At 38.3% G+C, this 21078-nt stretch overlaps 7 protein-coding genes and 1 non-coding gene across 28 annotated transcripts in view; 3 read left to right on the plus strand and 5 right to left on the minus strand.

The window, feature by feature from the left end:
* LOC107266738 overlaps nucleotides 1-2351 on the plus strand; it is a 45014-nt gene extending 42663 nt beyond the window's left edge. For all 10 annotated transcript variants that reach the window (XM_025084133.1, XM_025084131.1, XM_025084129.1 and 7 more), the window contains 2 exons: nucleotides 20-496; nucleotides 589-2351. In XM_025084133.1, the coding sequence (XP_024939901.1) occupies nucleotides 20-496; nucleotides 589-1185 (1074 nt within the window). In that variant the 3' untranslated portion in view covers nucleotides 1186-2351. The remainder of the gene's footprint in view (nucleotides 1-19; nucleotides 497-588) is intronic.
* A 225-nt stretch (nucleotides 2352-2576) lies between these two features.
* Nucleotides 2577-4710, minus strand: LOC107266742 (malate dehydrogenase, mitochondrial). Its single transcript, XM_015737530.2, has 5 exons — nucleotides 4520-4710; nucleotides 3978-4193; nucleotides 3634-3906; nucleotides 3023-3352; nucleotides 2577-2923 (listed from the first exon to the last, which is right to left on the minus strand). Exons 1-5 carry the CDS (start codon nucleotides 4592-4594, stop codon nucleotides 2795-2797), a joined length of 1023 nt encoding a protein of 340 aa, XP_015593016.1. The 5' UTR covers nucleotides 4595-4710; the 3' UTR covers nucleotides 2577-2794.
* On the minus strand, nucleotides 4630-6633 carry LOC107266743 (soma ferritin-like). 3 transcript variants are annotated; one of them, XR_003059455.1, is made up of 5 exons: nucleotides 6239-6633; nucleotides 5563-5791; nucleotides 5308-5499; nucleotides 4858-5232; nucleotides 4630-4768 (listed from the first exon to the last, which is right to left on the minus strand). XR_003059455.1 is itself a non-coding variant. In XM_015737531.2 (4 exons), exons 1-4 carry the CDS (start codon nucleotides 6352-6354, stop codon nucleotides 4933-4935), a joined length of 840 nt encoding a protein of 279 aa, XP_015593017.1. In that variant the 5' UTR covers nucleotides 6355-6633; the 3' UTR covers nucleotides 4851-4932. The 3 variants fall into 3 exon arrangements, 1 of the variants encoding a protein (XP_015593017.1); XR_001537479.2 differs by having other exon boundaries at nucleotides 5563-5794; XM_015737531.2 differs by lacking the exon at nucleotides 4630-4768 and having other exon boundaries at nucleotides 4851-5232; nucleotides 5563-5794.
* A 125-nt stretch (nucleotides 6634-6758) lies between these two features.
* On the minus strand, nucleotides 6759-8337 carry LOC107266745 (soma ferritin). The gene is made up of 3 exons (XM_015737533.2): nucleotides 8152-8337; nucleotides 7761-7985; nucleotides 6759-7425 (listed from the first exon to the last, which is right to left on the minus strand). The coding sequence occupies exons 1-3, from the start codon at nucleotides 8248-8250 to the stop codon at nucleotides 7234-7236; spliced, it is 516 nt and encodes a 171-aa protein (XP_015593019.1). The 5' UTR covers nucleotides 8251-8337; the 3' UTR covers nucleotides 6759-7233.
* Nucleotides 7507-7578, minus strand: Trnaa-cgc. Its single transcript has one exon. It is a non-coding gene; the product is annotated as a tRNA-Ala (tRNA).
* A 405-nt stretch (nucleotides 8338-8742) lies between the features above and the next one.
* LOC107266739 (uncharacterized protein KIAA0930 homolog) lies at nucleotides 8743-13820 on the plus strand. 10 transcript variants are annotated; one of them, XM_015737524.2, is made up of 10 exons: nucleotides 8752-9044; nucleotides 9098-9263; nucleotides 9894-10213; nucleotides 10299-10562; nucleotides 10634-10733; nucleotides 10804-11109; nucleotides 11810-12010; nucleotides 12152-12751; nucleotides 13401-13550; nucleotides 13637-13820. In XM_015737524.2, exons 2-10 carry the CDS (start codon nucleotides 9146-9148, stop codon nucleotides 13675-13677), a joined length of 2100 nt encoding a protein of 699 aa, XP_015593010.1. In that variant the 5' UTR covers nucleotides 8752-9044; nucleotides 9098-9145; the 3' UTR covers nucleotides 13678-13820. The 10 variants fall into 10 exon arrangements, 8 of the variants coding, with proteins under 8 accessions (XP_024939907.1, XP_015593010.1, XP_024939906.1 ...); XM_025084138.1 differs by having other exon boundaries at nucleotides 8752-9015; XM_015737525.2 differs by having other exon boundaries at nucleotides 8752-9001.
* A 982-nt stretch (nucleotides 13821-14802) lies between these two features.
* On the plus strand, nucleotides 14803-16509 carry LOC107266744 (balbiani ring protein 3). The gene is made up of 4 exons (XM_015737532.2): nucleotides 14803-14935; nucleotides 15842-16109; nucleotides 16171-16377; nucleotides 16455-16509. Exons 1-4 carry the CDS (start codon nucleotides 14803-14805, stop codon nucleotides 16507-16509), a joined length of 663 nt encoding a protein of 220 aa, XP_015593018.1.
* Nucleotides 16510-16676: 167 nt separating this feature from the next.
* On the minus strand, nucleotides 16677-21008 carry LOC107266741 (arylsulfatase B). The gene is made up of 8 exons (XM_015737529.2): nucleotides 20857-21008; nucleotides 20619-20792; nucleotides 18765-18977; nucleotides 18447-18696; nucleotides 18044-18223; nucleotides 17354-17620; nucleotides 17016-17289; nucleotides 16677-16944 (listed from the first exon to the last, which is right to left on the minus strand). Exons 1-8 carry the CDS (start codon nucleotides 20974-20976, stop codon nucleotides 16779-16781), a joined length of 1644 nt encoding a protein of 547 aa, XP_015593015.1. The 5' UTR covers nucleotides 20977-21008; the 3' UTR covers nucleotides 16677-16778.
* Nucleotides 21009-21078: the final 70 nt, after the last annotated feature.

Consider the following 21078-nt stretch of genomic DNA (forward strand, 5'->3'; position numbering starts at 1 on the left):
AATACTCTACTACTTGTAGGACAGAAAACCACCTACGTCGCCGCAGAACCAACTTTCTCCAGAGAACGAAACTCTGGAAAGGCGAAACCTGAAAAGTATCCTGAAGAAATTGTCAGCTGGCAGCAGAACCGGAAGTTCCGAAACATCTACGACGAGTACACCGGACAGAGAAGCCGCCACGGCTGAATTAAGAAAACTTATGAGAGCACCAACAATAGAAGGCTATGCCGCTCGACATTCAAAACTCTCCAAGAGTGTAACTTTTAATAAGTACACTTTGCAGAGTCCGCCGTCCGAGCAGCCACCCGACAGTAGTCTACCGTCTGATGAGAATCTTGGCCAGAAGCAGGAGCAGATTCCGCTGCCACCGCCCAATAAACTTAATTTCCGTCCTCTGGGTAGTGGAGCTCTTCTGCAAATGATACCACGGCCGCGAGAGGAAGAATACCTTGGAGAACTGGTAACCGGTATCAGGGATGTGATTCAGACTCGATTGGTAAGATATAATGCATGAACGTACGTACAGCTCGAAACTCTGTGATCCTAAACTCTAGAGAAGTGCTATATTACTAATCCATGCCATTGCAGGAAGACATTCAAAGTAAATTTGAACGTCAGTTTACGTCGTTGGAGCTTGAAATTCGCAAGAGAGACGAGATAATTTCACAGCTGCAGGCGAGGATCCAGGAACTGGAACACAGGGAAGTTCCCAGTGGCGGGGACTCCTGCGAAAGTACAGAAGCCGATGGATCCATGGAGGAAGATCTGGCTGAGGATAACGAGGATCATCCTTTTATGAGGGATGGTTCGGTAGACACTGTTCTAACGGCACAAGCTCATCACAGACACGCCTCGGGTTCTATAGAATCCTCGCATAACCGAAGGTCCTGGGAGGAGCACTCCGAGGAGGAAACCTTGGAGCTTCAGGATCTTCCGCGATCCATCACGCCTCAAAGCCTCTGGAAGGATGATGTAGCCATAGATTTAGAATCGAATAGCGAAGGCTCCAAGTCCGAAGATGAGGATGAGGAAGGTGGTGCCGCCTGTAGAACTGAGACTGATGATGAAGACGAAGAGGATGAGGATCAAGATGACGTCGGGCACAATAATTGGGAGGTAGCCATGTTAGCCGAGCAACTTGAGGCCAGGCGAAGAAGTAGCGAAAGTTCTAGTCCAGGTTCCTAGCGCATTAATGAGATTCTAGAATTACTATATTACTACACGAATACAATAAATTCCAGAGAGTGGCGCACTTCTGCGGGAAGGTCGAGTAGTGCAGCTTTCTGCGAAGATGAGTGCCCCTTTATTGACATTACTTTGTTGGATGGCTCTAATGAGACCATGATGTGACTTCAGTATTTTTCTTCCATTACCTGCTGGTTGTTTTTTCCCTGTTTTACTATAGTCTACTCGCGGTACTGTATTCAGTTATGCTATGAGGCATAGAGAATTCCAATAATTGTGTCGCTATCACTTTGATGTCTCTCCTATTTAACTTTACTTTTACGTCCAAATGAATTTCAGCGAAAGTATGAAAAACAACAAAAAAAGAGTATAAAAGATTTTAGAGAGAATTGGAAGAACTTTCATTGAAAATATCGTCTTCTAGCTCAAGTAGCTCTAAAATTTAGATAGTAAACAAATTATTAGCTTTCCATAGTCCCCGTCGAGTCACCGTGCCAAAGAAAGATGTGACACCCTTCTCCATGTGTGTCATTTTATTATATATCTTCTGCCCTCTAATCATCTCTTCCACATCCAATTGCATTTCGAGAAAGCTGCACACAGAGATGTGACAGAATTTAAACTACTTAACGAGACAAGAGTATAAAAGGTACTTTGAAACAAGCAAATACAATTCAACTAAAGTAAATCAACTTAATGAAGCAGATGAAGATGAAGGACGTTGAGGAGGAAAATGAAGATGAATATAAAATTATATTGTGTATACTGACCAGACCAAGCTCAATATTTCTAGAGTCTTTACAAAGAGAAACACACCTATTAAGCGAACGAATGACTATTAAATAAGTGAAGAAAAAAACTACCAACTTGTACATACTAGCCTACAATTTATTTATTTATAAGATCGAGTGAGCGAAAGTGCAGTTAAGTGAACTTTGTGAGTATGTACAAATGTAAACCACAGTATGAGAGATAATTCAGTGAAAATGAAGAATACTTGAGAGAAAGTAGAGAGCATGGAAAATCATGAAAGAAAGAGAAACAGAGAGCTGATGGGAACCAGAGAATATTGGAATGGGAGGAAAACAGAGAGCATTTTAGATGCTGATATGTACTTACTATACGAACAAAAGGAGTATACAATAAAGCAAACACTGTTTTCAAAGTTTGTGTCATATTTACTTAAAACCTGATTTCCAACAAGGTTCTCCTATTTATTTGTCTCATTTGAGTTGTACCGCCATTTTGTTTCACTTGACTACTTAATTGCTTGCAAATGTGCCCACGGTTTTTGTAAATAGAAGATTGATATTTATTAAACTAAAGAAAATTTGGTCAATATACACAACTATGGTACATTATGGCGAAATCGGGAAATTATTAACAAGATATCATTTTTGGTAGTTAACGACGTTTCGACGTTTACGTTTATTACGATATAATACAAGACATGATTACGGAGCACTGTTTAACGTTAAATGCTGCGGAATTATCGTGATTTGTACGATAGGGGTTCTTCTTTACCAAGTCTAGCGTTATTTTGTTTTTAAATGTGACGCTAAGTCTGCTCAGGTGATTCATTTTAATATGGCGAATACTGCGTGCGGATTTACTTTTTGTTCACGAAGTCTTCACCCTTCTGGATATTTTTCTTGAGTTCTGGGATGGCAGCCTGGAGTAGCTTGGCTTCGTAATCGCTGAGCTTACCAAGGCCAAGATTCTTCTCGACGCCATTTTTCTATGGGAGGAGCATCAGTGTAAATATATAGAATTTCGTACTTTAGATGAAAAGGATGAAGTTATAAATAGTAATAAACTTGAATTGCGTTTGACTTACGCCCAGAAGAATGGGTGTGGAGAAATATTTGGCTTCGGTGATGTTAGACCTGACGTAAGCACACTCGATGACATTCTGTTCGCCATTGAGGGCTCTGATCAGTGCAAAACCAAAGCGGGCTCCAGCATAGGCCATCGACAAGGTGGCAGATCCGGTTCCGGCTTTGGCCTTCACAACTTCCGTACCAGCCTCCTGGATCCTCTCAGTGAGTGCCTTTAGTTGGTCATCAGGAAAAGATACTGAGGGTTTGGCTTGTGAAATCAAAGGAATGATGGTGATACCACTGTGTCCTCCGATAACTGGAACGGAGGTTTTTAGAGGGTCCAGCCCCTAGACATTGGTAAGGAAATATATAATTATAAATTGTTTTAATCTTTCTGTAGAGCAAGATTGCTATTTAGAAAGGTTATGATATGATGCATATTCTTCCCGTCTATGACAACATAGCATACTTAATCTAATCAGTAAGTCGTGATCACGTTTTTGTTATCTTGGGTATAGTTATGCAATCTGTCTTACTATGTAATCTTAGAATTTTTTACACAAACTATTCAGTAAATGTTGCTAAAATGCAATCTATGTAGTTTTCAATATGTATATTATATTTATACCTTGGCTTCAGCGACAAAGGTGTTTGCTCTAACAATATCCAAAGTGGTAACACCAAACACTCTGTTTGGATCATAGACACCAGCCTTTTGCAAAACCTCACTGGCAATTGGTACTGTGCTATTGACAGGGTTAGAAATAATAGCAACGAAGGCTTTAGGTGCTACTTCAGCTATAGCAACTGCAAGATCACGCACTATGGAGGCATTTGTGTTAAAGAGGTCATCACGGGTCATTCCTGGCTTTCGTGGGACTCCAGCAGGGATGATAACAATCTAAATTTAGAAACAATATTTTTATGATTGTTGTTCATAGGTGATAGATTTTTTATTTTACCATATCATACCTGAGCACCCTTTAGGGAATCTTTGAGTTGATCGGGTCCTGTGAAACCCTTGACCTTGGCAGGGGTTTCAATGTGGGAAAGATCTGCAGCCACACCAGGAGTATTAACAATATCATACAGAGATAATTCTGTAACCAAAGGTGACTGCTTTAGAAGCAGAGACAATGGTTGGCCAATACCGCCACTGGCACCCATAACAGCGACTTTGGCATTGCGCTTAAAAATAAAATATTCTATAAATAACAGAACTATATATTGTATCATAGAAATTTTTTCATCAAACAACATTCTTCACATATATCGGTAATATTAAACTGTTTGTCCATAGTGTTGTTGCATAACATGTGACTAATAATTACTACAATACTGTAACTAATAGAATTTTTATACAAAAAATTAAATAAATTGAAAACTAATAAATAATTTAGTATTCCTCTTATTACAATTTTTGAAACATTTTTCTCATATTCCAAATTCAAAAATGACCAACTTGACCCACAAGTAGGTGTGTAATAATTTGGCATTATACAATTACAATTTACCTGTGCGCTGGTCGACAGCTGTTTAACACCTTGCTGAGCAACAATAACGGTGGGCTTGAGAAAACGTGGCAACATTTTGTATTAATCTGTCGTGTAACAAGAATGAACTATAAAAAAATGCGAATTTAGCACCACACCGAATGCCCGATAACCCCTGAATGACACCGAATGACCTTCGTCTTTTCCCACTACTCCTCTTCTCAGACAGCTGTGCTCAGTTCAATGACGCACGACATCCACCAGAGCCACCTATGTCTCGGCGCGGTTTTTAAATTAAATAACTTACTCCAATCGACTTCTTAGTATAATTTTGATTGATAACAATCAAATTTTCTTACTTCTTTACGTTCCAAATTTTCAAAAGAATTATCGATCGTAGCTGCGACAACATCATTATGACAAAACTTCAAAGATCATGGTTTTTTCTTTAAACAGTCTTTCGACGCATCAAAGTTCCGCTTTTTTAGTATGTCAAATTCGGATTTAACATAATGATCCAGAACATCTTTATCGAACATAAATCGTGCCAACGCCTGATCGCCAACTCCTGATAGAACTGTAACAAGTCTCGCCATTTCATTAATACTCTTCATTTGATCCTCCATAAATTCTGTGACTATGAAATCGCTGGCGTTTAGATCATTATACTTCTCAGCAACACAATTTACAGATACGAGCTTGTCAGATATATCGATTTCCAATTGAAGAGCTGTCTAAAATCAATAATCATAAATTACTTAAATCAAATGGTAATATTTCTTAAGAAAATATTCATCATGAAACCTTACTTTAAAGGCATTAAGTGGGCATTTCCAATCTTGATCTTCTGGTCCATTTACCGAATACAAATTCACCATACCTCCTCGCATTGTAATGTAATTCAAAAATCGAATAGCGTGCTCGTGTTCCTCGTGATGCATTTGCATAAAAAATGATTCACATCCTGGTAGTGCAACATCAACTCGGCCAAAATACGATGCCTATATGTGTCACTAGGAATCATACATTAATATTTATATAAATTTAATATAAAATATACGAACCATTGACAAGTAGTAATAGAAGGCTTTTAATTCAGCATTAAGTTGTTCATTCAAAATGGATTCCAATTCCGGATGAAAGTGAAAATTGGCTCTGTTTCCCGTTGGCCATTTATCCGGCGTACTTTGGCAACTTGTAGAATTGCAGGAATTTGATTTTCCCGCGCCAGATTGTTTTGAGTCTTTATTGCTCGATAAGTAACGCCTCTTTAATGGGTTTGAAAAAGTCTGACTGCTGTTATTCACAATTTTGTTAATTTTAACAGTTTGATATGCGAATGTAGGAATACACAAGGTGGATAGCAACATGTTTATATGAGAGAAGTGAGCTGTCCAGAAACGGAAGAGGAAGAATAAGGATCATTCAAATGTAGGGTATTATGTGTATGTACGTAATACGTCTTTGGAGGATGTGTATTTACATTATTGACCGATAATTAGTGCGGAAATGGCCATCACTTTGTGCATTGCAGGCCAGTTCGTTCTGCGTATGCGCGGAACTAAGCAACATATTTTCCACTTTCAACGTTATCAGGTTATGTATGTATGTATGTACAGTCATTCAGGTACAAAAGGTCTCTACTGCCCGTTACGTCTTTCGAACCACTGGCTATGAGGAATGCTTTCCATACTGTGTGTTCATACTTAAACCATTTGATAACCTTTTATTTTTACTCACCGATAATACGCGGAGGATAGTGTATGATAATTCGACACGATTTCTTTACTACTGAAAACATTCTGTAATTTTTGCAACATGGTAACAGCTGACTGAATTTTAAAATATCGGGCCATCTCTATTTTTACATTGAATTATTCCAATTATCATCACTCATAAGTTATTGAATTTAATCTTAATTCTAGAGGCTACCAAATGTCACAATTAATTTTGACTGAAGCTAGGAACGATTGACTGTCATTTGTTTTGTAGCGGCTTCATCATACAGGATCGTACGTAGTCCGGGAATTTTGAATTAGGAAAACTTGGAAATTAGGAATTAGGATAACTAGGACATGAAACAACAATTTCCACACAGACACCGTACAATGTCGAGAAGGTCCACACGAAGCTAGTACGTAATGATTTTAACACCGATATTCATTCGCTGGAGACACTTCTTAAAGTGTTCATTTGCTTACAAATTTAAGCTAAAATAATTTCTATAGAGGATATTATCAAAATGAAAGTTATGCTCAGCTTAATTATTATTTATTTTATTTTACTGTTCTCCTTTATCGCAGTAATACATATGACGTGGTGAAATAGGCACATTATATTAATGCTATATATATATATATATATATATAATTATCAAATTGTGATATTAATCCTTTTGAGGTTTTCATTAACGAATGTAATGAAGCTACTGATTTAGGCTCCTAAGATAATTTTAAATTGTATATAGTATAAGAAATAACATGGCCCAAAGTAGAATTCTTATTGCAAGTATTGACCGTAAAGAATGTATTATCATGATAGCTTCTATTATAGTTAACTACATATGAATATACATTTATGTATAAATGAGAATATTAATATTAATTTCGTCAATTTTGTTTTCTTACCAAACATTAGTTTTGTATTGTAGAATCCTTTACGTCTATCCGCGTCAATCACAATATTCGCGAGGTATATTTAATAAAATAATTGTACAATATTTACGTGACATCATTCTAATCTGAATCCTTTAATTGCTTATCAAATACGAAGACACCCAACCCTTCGCCAACTCGTTCCAAATTTGTCACGTGATCAGCTATCTCCTTCATCGAATCGACTTGTTCCTGCAGGAATTCAGTTTCCAAAAAGTCCATTAGGTTCGCATCGTTATGATTCGATGCAATCCCATGCAGATCTAAAAGCGACTGTAATTATAAAATGTCAAAAACAATATTAATTCCAATGCTTTTACAATCTGTTATAATTCTATAATAAAAAAAAAACTTTGGAGGAGCTGGGATTTGAACCCAGGACTTTCCGCATGCGAAGCGGACACTCTACCACTGAGTTACACCCCCAGTTCTAAGAAGTATGATAAATATGAGACTTATTCAGTGATAATAATCGTTTTACATATAAAGTTAATCCAAACGAAAAAATTGTTTATAAAAATTTATGCATAATTATTAGAATGAATGCAAACGTTCACAAAAATGCTAAAAAATGCAAAACAATCAATTCACTCAATAAAATGTCGTACCTGGTTGACCATTTTTTCTAAATTCAAAGCCTCTGTCATGGCCTCCTTGGCTGTGCCCCAGGTTCCTTTCCCAGGATTCTTAATATCCGCCAAATGAATTGTACCGCCTCTCTTATTTTGATACTCTAGGAATTTCATAGCATGATTACGTTCCTCGTCAGACGCCTTTTTAAAATATTCATGGAGTCCAGGTAAAGCAACATCACTGCGATCAAAGTGATACGCCTGTAAAAAAACTCATTAAAATTATTACCAATAATCAAGGTTATTATCAAAAAGTAAAAATATCGAATTACACATATATGATGCAATTATATTTACTTGATTACACACTTGACATTCAATCGATAAAACGCATTAATTAATAACGGAACATATTTCACGCACTAACCATAGATAAATATGTATAACTAGCATATAATTCCAAATTGATCTGCTTATTAATGGCCTCTTCGCACTCACTATCAAAATTTTGCTTGACAAGACTCATTTTGTTATTCCTTAAAAAATTCAACCACACAAACTTCTTCGTACGCCAAGGTCAACACCACCACCACTTCTGTTCTGGTAACAGCTTCTCACCCGTGCTCCCCACCCTGCAAGTCCTGGAAGTGTAGACCTGCGCATCCACACACGGCCTGTAGTTTACATAATAATCACGTGCATCTACATATAAATGCAGAAAGTTCAAGTAATACCTGTTACACATTATACCAGTGTTAAACATACAATGAATACTAAAAAAAGTTATTATTTCTATAATTAATTGTTTGTTCATGATATGAATTTTCTAGTACCAATTTAGTACTTCAACAATTTTGAAATATTGTTCATACGTCACGCAATGGCGCCAGAAACAAACAGCCAATCGGCTGGAGTTTGTACTTCTAAACTTAGCACGTGATGACATCAGATAGAACTGAAAGAGCTTAGTCAGTGTTAACCAATTTACCGTACGACAACTGCATAAATTTATTTTCCCTAGAGAAAATAATGTCTCATGACAGATATCTCATATATACATACAGCATGTTTCAAAAGTACCATAGGCACTGTCATGTTTTGTATGCTAATATGCCGTCCGGTGATGCGTCTGCGCGTAATTATAGATCGATCACGGTCTCGTAGCGTTGCGACGTTCCGTGGAGCACCGTGATGTGAACCCCACTGTATATCAGAGAACAGCATACGATTCACACGGGTTGCATATATCTCTCTCGTTACAACGAATTCCATTGGAGGTCGTTACAGTGCTGTAAAAATGTCAATCTCGCGATAATCAAGGTGACGGGATTAATCGGTCGATTAATCACCAGTATTTCATTGATCTCTTGCAGTTGGTGTTGGAATACAGTGCGACAGGTGGGATAACGTTGAGCTGTCAAATGGCGAGTCTGGCGGGGAGCTCGACAGGCTTCATGAGGCCGCCGACTATGTTAGAGCAACTACTGGAAGAAATAAATTTCCAAAGAACAAAAGAAATGCGACAGCTTCTAAAAGACGGTTAGTAATACTACCGTTGCATTTCTATTAACGTATTTTATTGATTACTTATTGCTTAATTAAGCCGGAGAGGAGAGTTGGTACTAGTTAAAAATCAAGGCTCAGCCCTGTAAACAGATATATATACATTATATATACCTGGTGACATTTATCATATTGACGTATAAAAACAAGACACGGTTGCCACCAATTGAAACGCGAATGTATGATATTTGGAAATTATTGATCGCCGTTTTTAATATTTGTTTTGTGAGGATTATGAAAATTTGATGATGGTAATTTTCCCGGTTGAGTTTTAATAATCAATTTTTATTAAGCGCTCATTCGTTTTAGTTTATTATTAATAATTAAATTAGTGATTCAGATAGAACTCTGTTGAATTCCTTTGTTTAGATAATGTCATTATTGATTTTATGTATTTCGTGTTTGGTATCTCTATATGCACTCTTTCACGAGGTATATATTTTTAAAATTGGTGTAATCGCTACATTATATTGCTGTTTTGTTGAGCGGCGTGTAATATTATTACACTATGGACTGTTTTTATTGATACATGATACAGAACATATAGAAGCTTTGGCACTTGACAAATTTGTAATTTGTACTGGAAACGTGGATTCTGTATTTCAGATTCGGGTTTCGTGATGCTCCAGGGCACGACTTATTGGACGGATCTGTTCGTACGTCACTTCCTTTTCCAGGCTGAGCACACCATTGACGGTGATGACCTCCTTTTCTTCGTGCGCAAAAAGCACGTGAAAACGTCCTCTAGATATTTACCAAAATTTGAGACGGAGGTTGACGTCTTCCGCAAAGACAGCAAAAAACTACCGATTGGCGATCCTGACATCGATTGGGAGGAGACTGTTTATCTTAATCTTGTAGTACATCAATTCGATTATACTCTAACACTGGCAATATGTACCAGGACTAGTCCCAAGGAATTGCAAGTGAGAAATAATTTTTTCAATTTATTTTAAACAGATGACGTTAAAATTTATCTTTTTTCATGATCTTATTATTACTTTTCTCCAGGTCCTCAGAAGACACTCACAAAAAGTCTATGCCAGTCCAAGTCGACGGCGAATGGATGCGAAGGGTGATCTCGAGGAAATGACCTATCCGCACATCTGCTTCATGGTAGACAATTTCGATGAAGTATTCTGTGATATTTTAGTCAGGGATGGGGAGATGGTCTGCGTCGAATTAGTTGCCTCTGATAGAGACGGTGCCGTGCAGGGCGTCATTTTTCTTGGATCCATCAGATACGACGCCTTGAAGAAGGTCTATGATGCTAGGGTAAGACACCAACAAATTTTCATACTTTCATATTTGTTTAATCACTATGTTGCTTAACCCCTGTTTAACAGTCGAGTCTGAGCACAAAAATGGCGCAGCGTATGACATTTGGCTTGTTCTCTGGTGCAGCATCTCAGAGAATTGAATTTGTCAGGATGAAAGGACCCCAGGGTACTAGTAGCAATACTAAATGGTTTACTACAGGAAGTAGGAAATCATTTTCAATTATTTTTATGTGTAGGAAAAGGTCACGCTGAAATGGCCGTTACGAAACCAAAAGGTTCAGGTGCAGAAACGCCGACCTCAGAACCAGGTTACTGCGCCACCGACGCGCTTTGGGACGCTGATTGGGATGACGCTGAGGAACTATTTATGTATCGTCATCAACGAAGATTATCCGATCCCAGTGCCAATTTGAATAATTTTGTTCGCGGTGGATGGCGAACCAAACCCGATAGTGCCGCCACTAAGGCACGATCCGAAAACGAAGGACTGGACTCAATGGCGAATGGCCTCAGTGAAATAGAAGCGGGCGACGTACGAGATGGTAACTATGGTCGGAGGAATCACGGGAGTGAACTTAGTAAATAATAATTAGGAAGTTGTCATTGCTGTGTCGCATTTTGAAAGGAAAGGTAGTAGACAAATCGCCTCCATCATATTATTAAAAAAATGCGACTCGCAGCTCATCGTTTCACCTTTGACATTTTTCTGATCTGGCACTCTTTCGTCTACCTGTACTTACTTAAATTATTGCATGACCGTGTGCGCGTGTGTGCGTTTGTGTATTTGCACAAGTTACTTATATCGTCAGGATATCTCATCTTTGAAAAACAAAAAGATGAAGTCCAAAAAGTCACCTGCATGTTGTGTTGTCTAATGTTCGACTCGGAATCGATTTCATGCATCTTTTTATTTCTATGACTTCATTGCGAATCCAATGACTTCAGTCGCGATGCTAAGATTAACAAATCTGGTTAAGGAGTTTCAGATCAAAATACTCGCAAAATTGGCTCTATAAAGTCGAGAAATCGCTTTTATTCATAAAATGTCAATGGAGGTCTCATTGTCTCAGTACGTTTATTTCTAACGCAGCGTTTACCAAACTGGTATATGTGCATATGATTATAATACATAATCCCTCCTATGGATGTCCCATCAAGGCACGCCAATGTCAATCCTAAAGATAGTTTGGGAAACGTTGCGACTAATCTTGGTTCCTGCTTTGCTGGCTGTTTCCTTTGTAGCGGAAGGACAGGATAGCAGCTGGGGCGGCCGGGGCTCACCAGCAGACTCTCACAGGAACAGCCGCAGTCCTCGGTGTCAACGTAGAAGATCGCCGCAACTTCTGAGCCGTCATGCCAACCGGAAGCAACGTAATACACGGGAGTCAGAAAATGAAAATGAAATTGGGCCAAGGGGCAAGGAGGCCTATCACGAGGCTCGCGGTGAGTGTGCTCGAGGTCATTATCCACTCTGAAGTACATAATGATCATCAGGGTGGATAACTTTCCTGAGGATAGTACGAGCGCACTGACCGTATACAGTACCTAACTACTGATCAGGACTGATGATGAGTTTCGCGATAGGCCCCCAGAATCATCATATCGAGGTTGGCAGTGAGATTCTACCACCGGGCACCTGCCTGACGGATGACAATGTCAGACAAAAACTGGACGCCGGGGCCATTTTGGTACACGGAAAGGAGGAGTTGCCGCTCAATTATGAAGCCGACGAGAATAATGCGAGCACAAATCATCATCAGCATCATCATAGCCATCGTCGTGATCCTCGTCATCGTCATCCCGCTGAGAACGACAGGGACAACGAAGACGCGCACAGGATCGTCCTTGGAAATTCAGAAGGACATCATCTAAGTGTGGAGGATCTTCGTGGACGGATGAGCGACGCGGGAAACGACGCTGCTCTCGGCATCGAGCATGAGGAGTCGCGCAAGAATAAAAACAAAAATGAATCACCAGCTAGAGACAGAAACGCTAATGCCAAGTTACCACGAGGAGCGAATGGCTGCACCACGCAAAGGCAGAGCGCCACTTTACCAAGGAGACGACGCAGACGAGCGCTATCTGGTAGTGTTACTGGCAATCCTCTGCCACCCCACCGTGTCACTCCTGATGGCACAGCGATCTACTATTGGTGCGAGCTCCCGCGCCGCCCCGGCTCTCAGGGTAATTCTCTTCTCGCCATTATTATTCACACTTTTAACTTTTTCAATATTTCACACTTTTTTTTATATATGCATATATACTACAAAACACACAAACACGCACACTGCTGTGTCACGTAATTGTAAGCAGCTAATAATCCAAAGGGTTTCCGGAGTCCATTCCTTCTCCACAAATTATTTTGCTGGTCCAGTGCTTCTCTACGTAGTCGCACCCCTGATCCTCCATAGCTCTGACAGTAATGATACCTGCTCGTAACGTTATTATTATTATTACTGTTATCATTCTTGTTGGTACAACATGGCCTTAGCTTGAACTCTGCGTGTTTCACGTACGTACCTTATATATCGCTTGCAACAAAGTCAGACATATGTATGTTATGCCTACATATGTACTTACACATACGTTATAGCGCTTTGATCAGGAGCAATCCTGAACTTTCAGAAACCAAAAGTAATAGACGTGATAAAAGTTTATTGAAACATCTCTTCGTACACGCTGATTTTATTTGCTATTGGTCGTTCAGCGCCTCGTCAAGGTCTTCGAGGGTCTTAAGGGTTGTTGTTTAAGGGACCTTTCATGATGGGGTTAGGGGCTTCGTGCAAGAAGTTAGGAAGGTGTAGTGACCGGTCTGCTGTCTGTCTGCTGACAGAGTTGGACGACGGGGCTTACAATCCCCTGTGGACGATGCGAGGATTTACGCAAACCTTTCACTTCTGGAAGGAAACCAGGCGAGCACAATCCGTCCCACTCAACGCCTTCCTTACGTACATCACCCTGCCCTGGTGGAGTATAGCTAAAGGTTCGTCGTTTGTTGCATATGTAATTATAATAGTCAAGTTATCGTTGATATACGAATATATGATTTTATGAATTTATTTATTACAGATATACTGGATCATCGAGAGGGTCCGATTTTAACATTCTAGCTGAGGTCTTCTGGATATCCGATTGAACAACCATTTTGAATTTCAGTCGTTCTTTTTTTTTTACTTTGTACAAGACGAAGATCAATTGTTGAATGATTACAATGTATAAATCGCATTAATATATTACATGCCATTTATAATAAGCCTTGCGCTCTTTTTCCTACACAAAACAGAATATCCGAAGGACATCCGAATTACGTCTGCAATATCCTAGTGATGCTCGGTTCAAAGGTGCTATGCATAAGACGTACTGCGAAAGTCATATTCTCCGTTTTGATCTTTACAGCTAACATCTAAAGCATTTTTGCATATGATAATCATCCATCAATATTTATCATCGATAGCATAATTAATAACTTCATATTTAAATAAGGTATCTGTGCTTACGATTGATACAGTTCATTGATCAGCTATGTAATACGGTTCAACTACGCTTACGTATAAACAAGGTAACTCATTCTAAGTACGAACCTTATTGGTCTACAGTTCAAACGAGAACTTTAACCAATCAGGTACTACCTTTCACAGAAGCTACTTTTTCATATCGCGGCAATATTAGCGTCGTTTTGAATTTGAAGCGTGCGTAAGGCGCGGCGTGCCATGCGCATGCGCGTCGCATGGCCGCCATGTCTGTGCAACATTATCACATCGTCAACATTTCTAATAACGCGCTCTTAACTAATAGTGGTCTTGAAAGAAAATATGAGCACAGCGTCTTTTAACAGCGATCTAATCGTTTTTAACTAAAAGATGCTTAATAGCGATAATAAGAGAGAGATATGAGTAAGGGCCTTAGGTCCCTAAGTATTTTAAGGCTTTTTCTATAATAGTGAATTAAGAAAGAGATACGAGTAAGGTTTCTTTCATCTAATGTCTTTTAACGACTAAAAGACGTCTCTTAACGTTAAAAAAGATATATAAATAAGGGCTTAAGCATGCAAGGAAGGAAATGAATATCCTGTGGGTTAAGATTTTCCTCTTGACGATAGTCTCAGTGAAAACCACAAATTACGATTAGAAATGGTCAGCACACTTATATAAGACTGCGCATATTAGCGTTTCCTCTTCGTTTCCAACACTCCTTGATGAACGTGAAACTTGTATAGTTCATTTGTATTGTTCACAATGAAAAGTGCTTTGGTAATCTTGGTTGTTTCAATGAATTTATATAGTATAATCGTGCGGGCTATTTTTGTGGATCCATATTACGACATATTTCGGAGATACCCGAATAGGGACAATTCAGACATTATTACAGGTTAGTAACACCTCTTTCCATAATGCATTGTATGTTATGATCGTGAGAGTCAGGTAGCGTGGAATACTCCATTGGTTTTTTTCTCGATTTTTGACCAAACGTCATGTTATTTTATTTTTCATGTTCTCAATAATTTTCGAACTGTACAAGCTCTCACTCACTCGATTACCAGTAACGCACGTCTTTCTCGGCTCTTGCACGCCCATTCCTTCTAATCATCGTTCTCCCCTGCACAAAGTCGCGATATTGTGAAAGCTCAATCACTAGACTTTCACAATTACCGATTGTTCGTCTCACCTTCTTTACACTTAATATTGTCACTTGCTCTGATACCCGTGGATAATTGATAAATTTGCTATCACCTCTCTGGCTCCCCCTATTTCGACACTCTCTATCTTAACCTAGCAGCCTAAGCGGCCGTGCATCTCCGTAACCGGTGGCTCCCGTTCGTGCATCCAGTTGCGTTTGCTGATTTTACGCGACCTTAAAGATCTGCACCTACGGTTGCGTTTCTCGATTTTATGCGTCTCCAAAAGTCGACAGGATCCGTTAAGCTATCGTCTCTCCTAATAGATTCCGTCAGAGCTCTCGTTTTGACGGAGTTGAGACTGTTCCACATTACTTCCCAGATCACAGCGGCTCGTTAGTCCCCGGTGAAACAAGAATTAGCTGGCGTTCGCCTAGCATGCGGGTGCATGGACAAAGGGTGAACGGTCGAAGGTGACGTGGGTTAGTTCTCGGATGATTGTTATCGGTGTCGAATTAAAAAAATACGTTACAGTACTTATCTATCCATGTTGCCCTATACTTCGTTTGAGCATAATAAACCATCAGCATCATCATCTCTCCCTCTCTTTCCTTTCGTTGCTTTCTCAAATACTCATATATTGTACCTTTGTTTTACAGATTGTAAGAAAGCAAGTATTGAATGGAAAAATAATATGAAAATTGCTGAATGCAATCTTAGAGAGACTCTTGTTAAGATTCCAAATAATGATACAGATGATCATTATGCCCCAGATCATGTCCTGGTTAACAGATGCTCCGGTATCGCTGTATCTCCAAGAGCTTGTGTTCCAAAAAAAGTTCAAAAGAAAAACTTTGTTGTAAAAAAGAGTTCTGAACATTTTAAATTATGTCATAACGTGCAAGTGGAGGAACATACGAAATGCGGGTGAGGATACTTTTGAAATTTAATTATGTGGTATTACTAGACGCAATTTTAATAATTCCAGATTTGGTTGTATCGTTGGAAAAAACGACTGCAATGAAAAACAGGAGTATCGGGAAGATTCATGCGGATGCGTTTGCATAAACGTGGAGGAGATGAATGAATGTAGAAAGAGTAACAATATGATGTGGGATGAGAAAGAGTGCAGCTGCATATGCAATTTGCATGACCCGTGCGGAACCGGTAATAAATGGGTACCCGACATGTGCAAGTATGTAATATATATATTTTTTAATATTTGAATTAACAAAACATTATTTTTACTTATTCTTGCACTTTCCTCTTCAGGTGTGTCAAGATAATGAAATCTGACAATAACTACATTGGATTAGTGACATATTGATTTTAATTATTGCACTATTTGATATGAGCACATTATTATTATTATGTAGAAATATATTTATTATATGTTAAGATAAGGCGAAGACTTACTGAATATTTATTGAGGATATAGTTTGCTGTTATTCTTTCCAGAATAACGTGAGTCATTGAGGGAAATGATGAAATTCATTTCGATGTACTCCGAGGAATTTGTTACAAACATAGCATATGAGTCATCGTATACCTTAATATAGATAATAAGTAACCATAACTTAGCAAAGGACTAATTCGTCAACTAGCAGATTGTATTTCCACGCTATAATCTCCAAAATTATTCCATGTATGATCCCAAAGTGCCGGGTCAGCTCTGGGATCCCAAATAAGGTTACCAGGAGGAACGGCCGTAGCATTCCACCTTAATATTTGCTTTCGCAGTTCTTCGACGATTTGAGGGTTTCTAAAAAGAAAAAAATTTGCAAGAAAACTATTCTTTCCAATCTCTCAGTATTTACTTTTAACGGAACTCACTGTGATGCTACGTTATTCTGTTCACACGGGTCGTCTTCAATATTAAAAAGACATGAGGACACCAGAGGATTACAATTCGACGAAGATCTATTTTGCCAAATGCAATTGACTTGAACTTCTCTTTGAAGTTTTCGAATATTTGTTGATGTAAGATTTAATCCTAAAGCAGTTACAGCACGACCAACTAGACTGCCAATAACTGCACCAATGTTATAGATCCATTCTTCACCGGAAGGCCCATACCAACCATCCCAGGTCCCTTCGTACGTGGTACCTAAAGAAATTTAATTATAAAAAATAGGATTCTTTAACTAGCTCCAATGAAAAAAAAACTGAACCTTGGACGAGTTTCCATTTTCCTACAGTAATGGCTGAATTTCCATATTCATCATCAATATTATGTAGAATGGTATCTCTCGGCGAAGCGGTATCTTCTTCCAACGAGTTCCACAAACTCATGCCATCCATAGTCAAATTCGAGACATCGCCGCCAGCGGCCGTCAACAGTGTAGGCAACCAATCCGTGATGTGAAACATTTGCTTAGCAACTCGTCCAGGTTGGTTGAATTTTGGATACCAAATGAGACCGGCTCCCCTAACCCCACCTAATGAGCAGGTACCGTAACATGTCTAATAAGTTCTTTTTAAATACAATTTAATACTTTTAAAAGTCTACGGGTGGTACGAAAGAGAAGTCGCACAATCTTGAAATTATGAATCCTGATTACTTTTCCACTTTAAAACTAAGGTAGTCATTTTGGCCTTTGTTTTCACATTAGTACTTTAAGTGCTATACAACAAGTCTGCTAATACGGTTGCTCAACTTCCCTGGAAATGCTAATTTTTAAAGAGACCTCAGATACCACAAAGCACAAGTTAAATGCAATTATAATAAATTGCATAATAGCTAATCGTCCACTCGTGACGTGTGGCCTCACCTGACCGATAGGTGTACGTATATTTCTTATGGCAAGAAAAAAAGGCCAACCACTAGGGAATTAAAGTAATTTTTAGATTTTGTATCGCACCTTCCCATAACGTATTTTTGACACCTCTCAAAGGCCAATTAGAAGCGGCATTCAAATTAAATCCTGCCGCTGGACCACCATTGTCGGTCGAAAAAATAATAATACTGTTATTAAGGATTCCTTTTACACGCAAAGCCTCCACGATGTCTCCCACTGATTGGTCGAGCTTGCTCAGTATACCTGTAGAAAATATTCATAAATTCATAGAAACGAATAACAGTATTTGGTGTGATAAAATATTACAATAATTAGTTTTGAAGATAAAATAAAAATTGATACTGTTGTCAGTGATTTTGAACCGTTTAAACGTGCATTATAAAAGCAAAACAATAACAGAAAACTTATTTAAAAATATTAATGATAATGTCTAATACGTATAGATCAATGAATTATTTTAAATTACCAGCGTAACGTCTTCTGTTGTAATTACTGATATCCGTGAACCTAGCGGCCTCTTTATCAGGCACTGGAAGTGGATTATAGGGATTTCCGGAATGGACCGCAGCGTGAGCCACATAAAGAAAAAGTGGTTCGGTAGTGTTATGATTTTTTATCAAAGTCACACTCTCACTTGTGAAAACATCTGTAGAATATTTTCCATGAAGGTCCCAGGCAGGTTGCAAACCGCGTCTCATGTCCATTCCCCAATAGGGCTGAAATATAAAGAATTATGAAACTCTAAAAAAAAGAATCATCGTCGTCGTAAATCATTAGCACTTACGCTTTCCATGGCAGTATGATCATTATAATCATGACGACCTGTCCAAAATCCAACATGACTCTCAAATCCTCTGTATGTCGGGGTATATTCCTTTTTATAAAATCCTAAATGCCATTTTCCCACTATGTGCGTCCTATACCCAAGGTCACGTAAATATTCAGGCAGCAGTTTCTCTTGTAATGGTAATCCTCTCGCTTCGGCGCCTTTTAGTACCTAAAACATCGTATAAATTACTATTTCGTATAATGTCGTATACTTCGTATGTATAAATAGATCTAGTAAAGCATCGAATGTTTAATGTCACAGAGTCCTCGTTTCACCGAAAATATGCGGTTTGATGTAGCGCACGTGTAGTAGAAACTTTTCACGCTGTGCTGGTCGGCCAGACTAAACATCACGCTAGAGAACTAGACAACGAACTGAAGAGTGAAAGAGAACAATTGAAAAAGTACCGAGAAAGAAACTATGGATACATACTATACATTCGTTATTAAAAAGAGAATAGCGGAAATAATTAAATCAATGATTATGAAACTTCCGTGCGAAGTTTTTCGTCGAAAAACTATAGTAAACTTTACGAGAAAATTTTATTCACTCTTACTATGTTTTCTAGTGACGCGAGACTATACTCAAAATAACTCTACGTAACTCAATGCAAAGCCCCAAAAAAATTACTATCTTTCAAAGTGAAATTTCACATACGGTATAATAAAGCCTATTACATCATATACACCAGTCATTGCAGCGTAACATAGTTTTACTGAGTATTGTTAGTTTTAAAATAAAAATATATCTGTCAAGAGCACAATTACTATGTCAACAATAATAATTATTTTTTGCTGGACTACTCAACATTTATTCTAATCAATTCCTTGTCACATTAGTCATTAATAATTGGTAAGATATACCTCAATACAATTTAATTTTTCTTTGCTTAACAGTAAACCAACGACCATCATATATAAAATTATAGCTGAATATTACTGACTCATCAACAATTTCTCAAGATCTGCATTTCGTATAAGCGACTGTAATCTTGACAGTACGAAATCACGTCGTGCAATGCTATACAAGAAAGTGTTCTACAAAAAAAAATTGAACTACGGTCACCGCAAAATTATATTACTTGTCACTTTAGATATTGCAGAACTTACTACATTTACTGTCAATGTTGAAAACTATCGCAAGCGTAATAAATACGACTATATTTCCATGATACGTTTGTTATTATTTCAGAGCTCAATTAATGGCTGCACCGTGATTACGTTTTTGAAAACAGCATTGCTGTGTGTAAATACACGTCAGAAAGAATTTCCTTAGAGCCACTTCAAGTAGGGAGAATATATCGTGCTCTAGTAATTTGCAATTCAACTATTCAGGTTAAACGGTTATAGAATCTGGTTTGAATAGGTTTTAATAAAAGAATTTCGTCCAGTCCAATTTTATGTGCTACTTTTAAAAATTTAACACTACACACTGAGCTAGATTACTTAACTACGTTAACAGTTTGGCCTGAATAGTTATTTACCCGTTTACAGAATAGCTATTATCGCCACCTATTTTTTCGTGCGCAATTGGGTCGTCCCTCGCATAGACACAAGATCACGTGGGCATGAGTTCACCAGCATGGATACAGACAATTATTACTTTAGCGATCTGAATTGGATGTCAATCAGACATCCATCTAATGTCGTTGACATAATGACGCGTGTGCCTTTTTGTGGAAGAAGTGGGTAGAGAATATTTGATGAACTACAAAATGCCAAAAGTTCAGGAATTTTCACAGCAAACATATTTCCATGCCTTTATATGGTCTTTTGTCTGTCAAAACACAGCTGCAGTAAGAAATATTACCCCGTGTTGCATTCCTGTGTGAATTGGATGTTTTCCAGTCATCAATGCACTTCTGGATGGAGTACATATGGGCGTCACATAATAATTGTCCAACAAAATACCAGAAAATGCCAAAGCATCGATATTTGGTGTAGGTATCTGACCAGATCCATGAAAACCAACATCATTCCATCCCTAAGCAAACAAGACTTGATATAATATATGACACTTGAAAAGGTTATTAGAAAAAAGTACTCACCAAGTCATCAGCCAAAATAAAAATTATGTTTGGTCTACTGGCACGCAAATTGCGACACAATAACAAAACACACAGAAGCACCCACACGATGCGTATTTTTGGACATGTTGTCATGAACATCGTTGCGTTATAATTTCACGAAAACACTTTTATTTAATTTCGTAACAATAATCATCGCACGCACGAATATCGTGTCAACCGCCGACCACAGTCAATACCCGA

The sequence above is a fragment of the Cephus cinctus genome, unplaced genomic scaffold (genome assembly GCF_000341935.2).
Source record: "Cephus cinctus unplaced genomic scaffold, Ccin1 Ccin1_scaffold0330, whole genome shotgun sequence".
NCBI lineage: Eukaryota > Metazoa > Arthropoda > Insecta > Hymenoptera > Cephidae > Cephus > Cephus cinctus.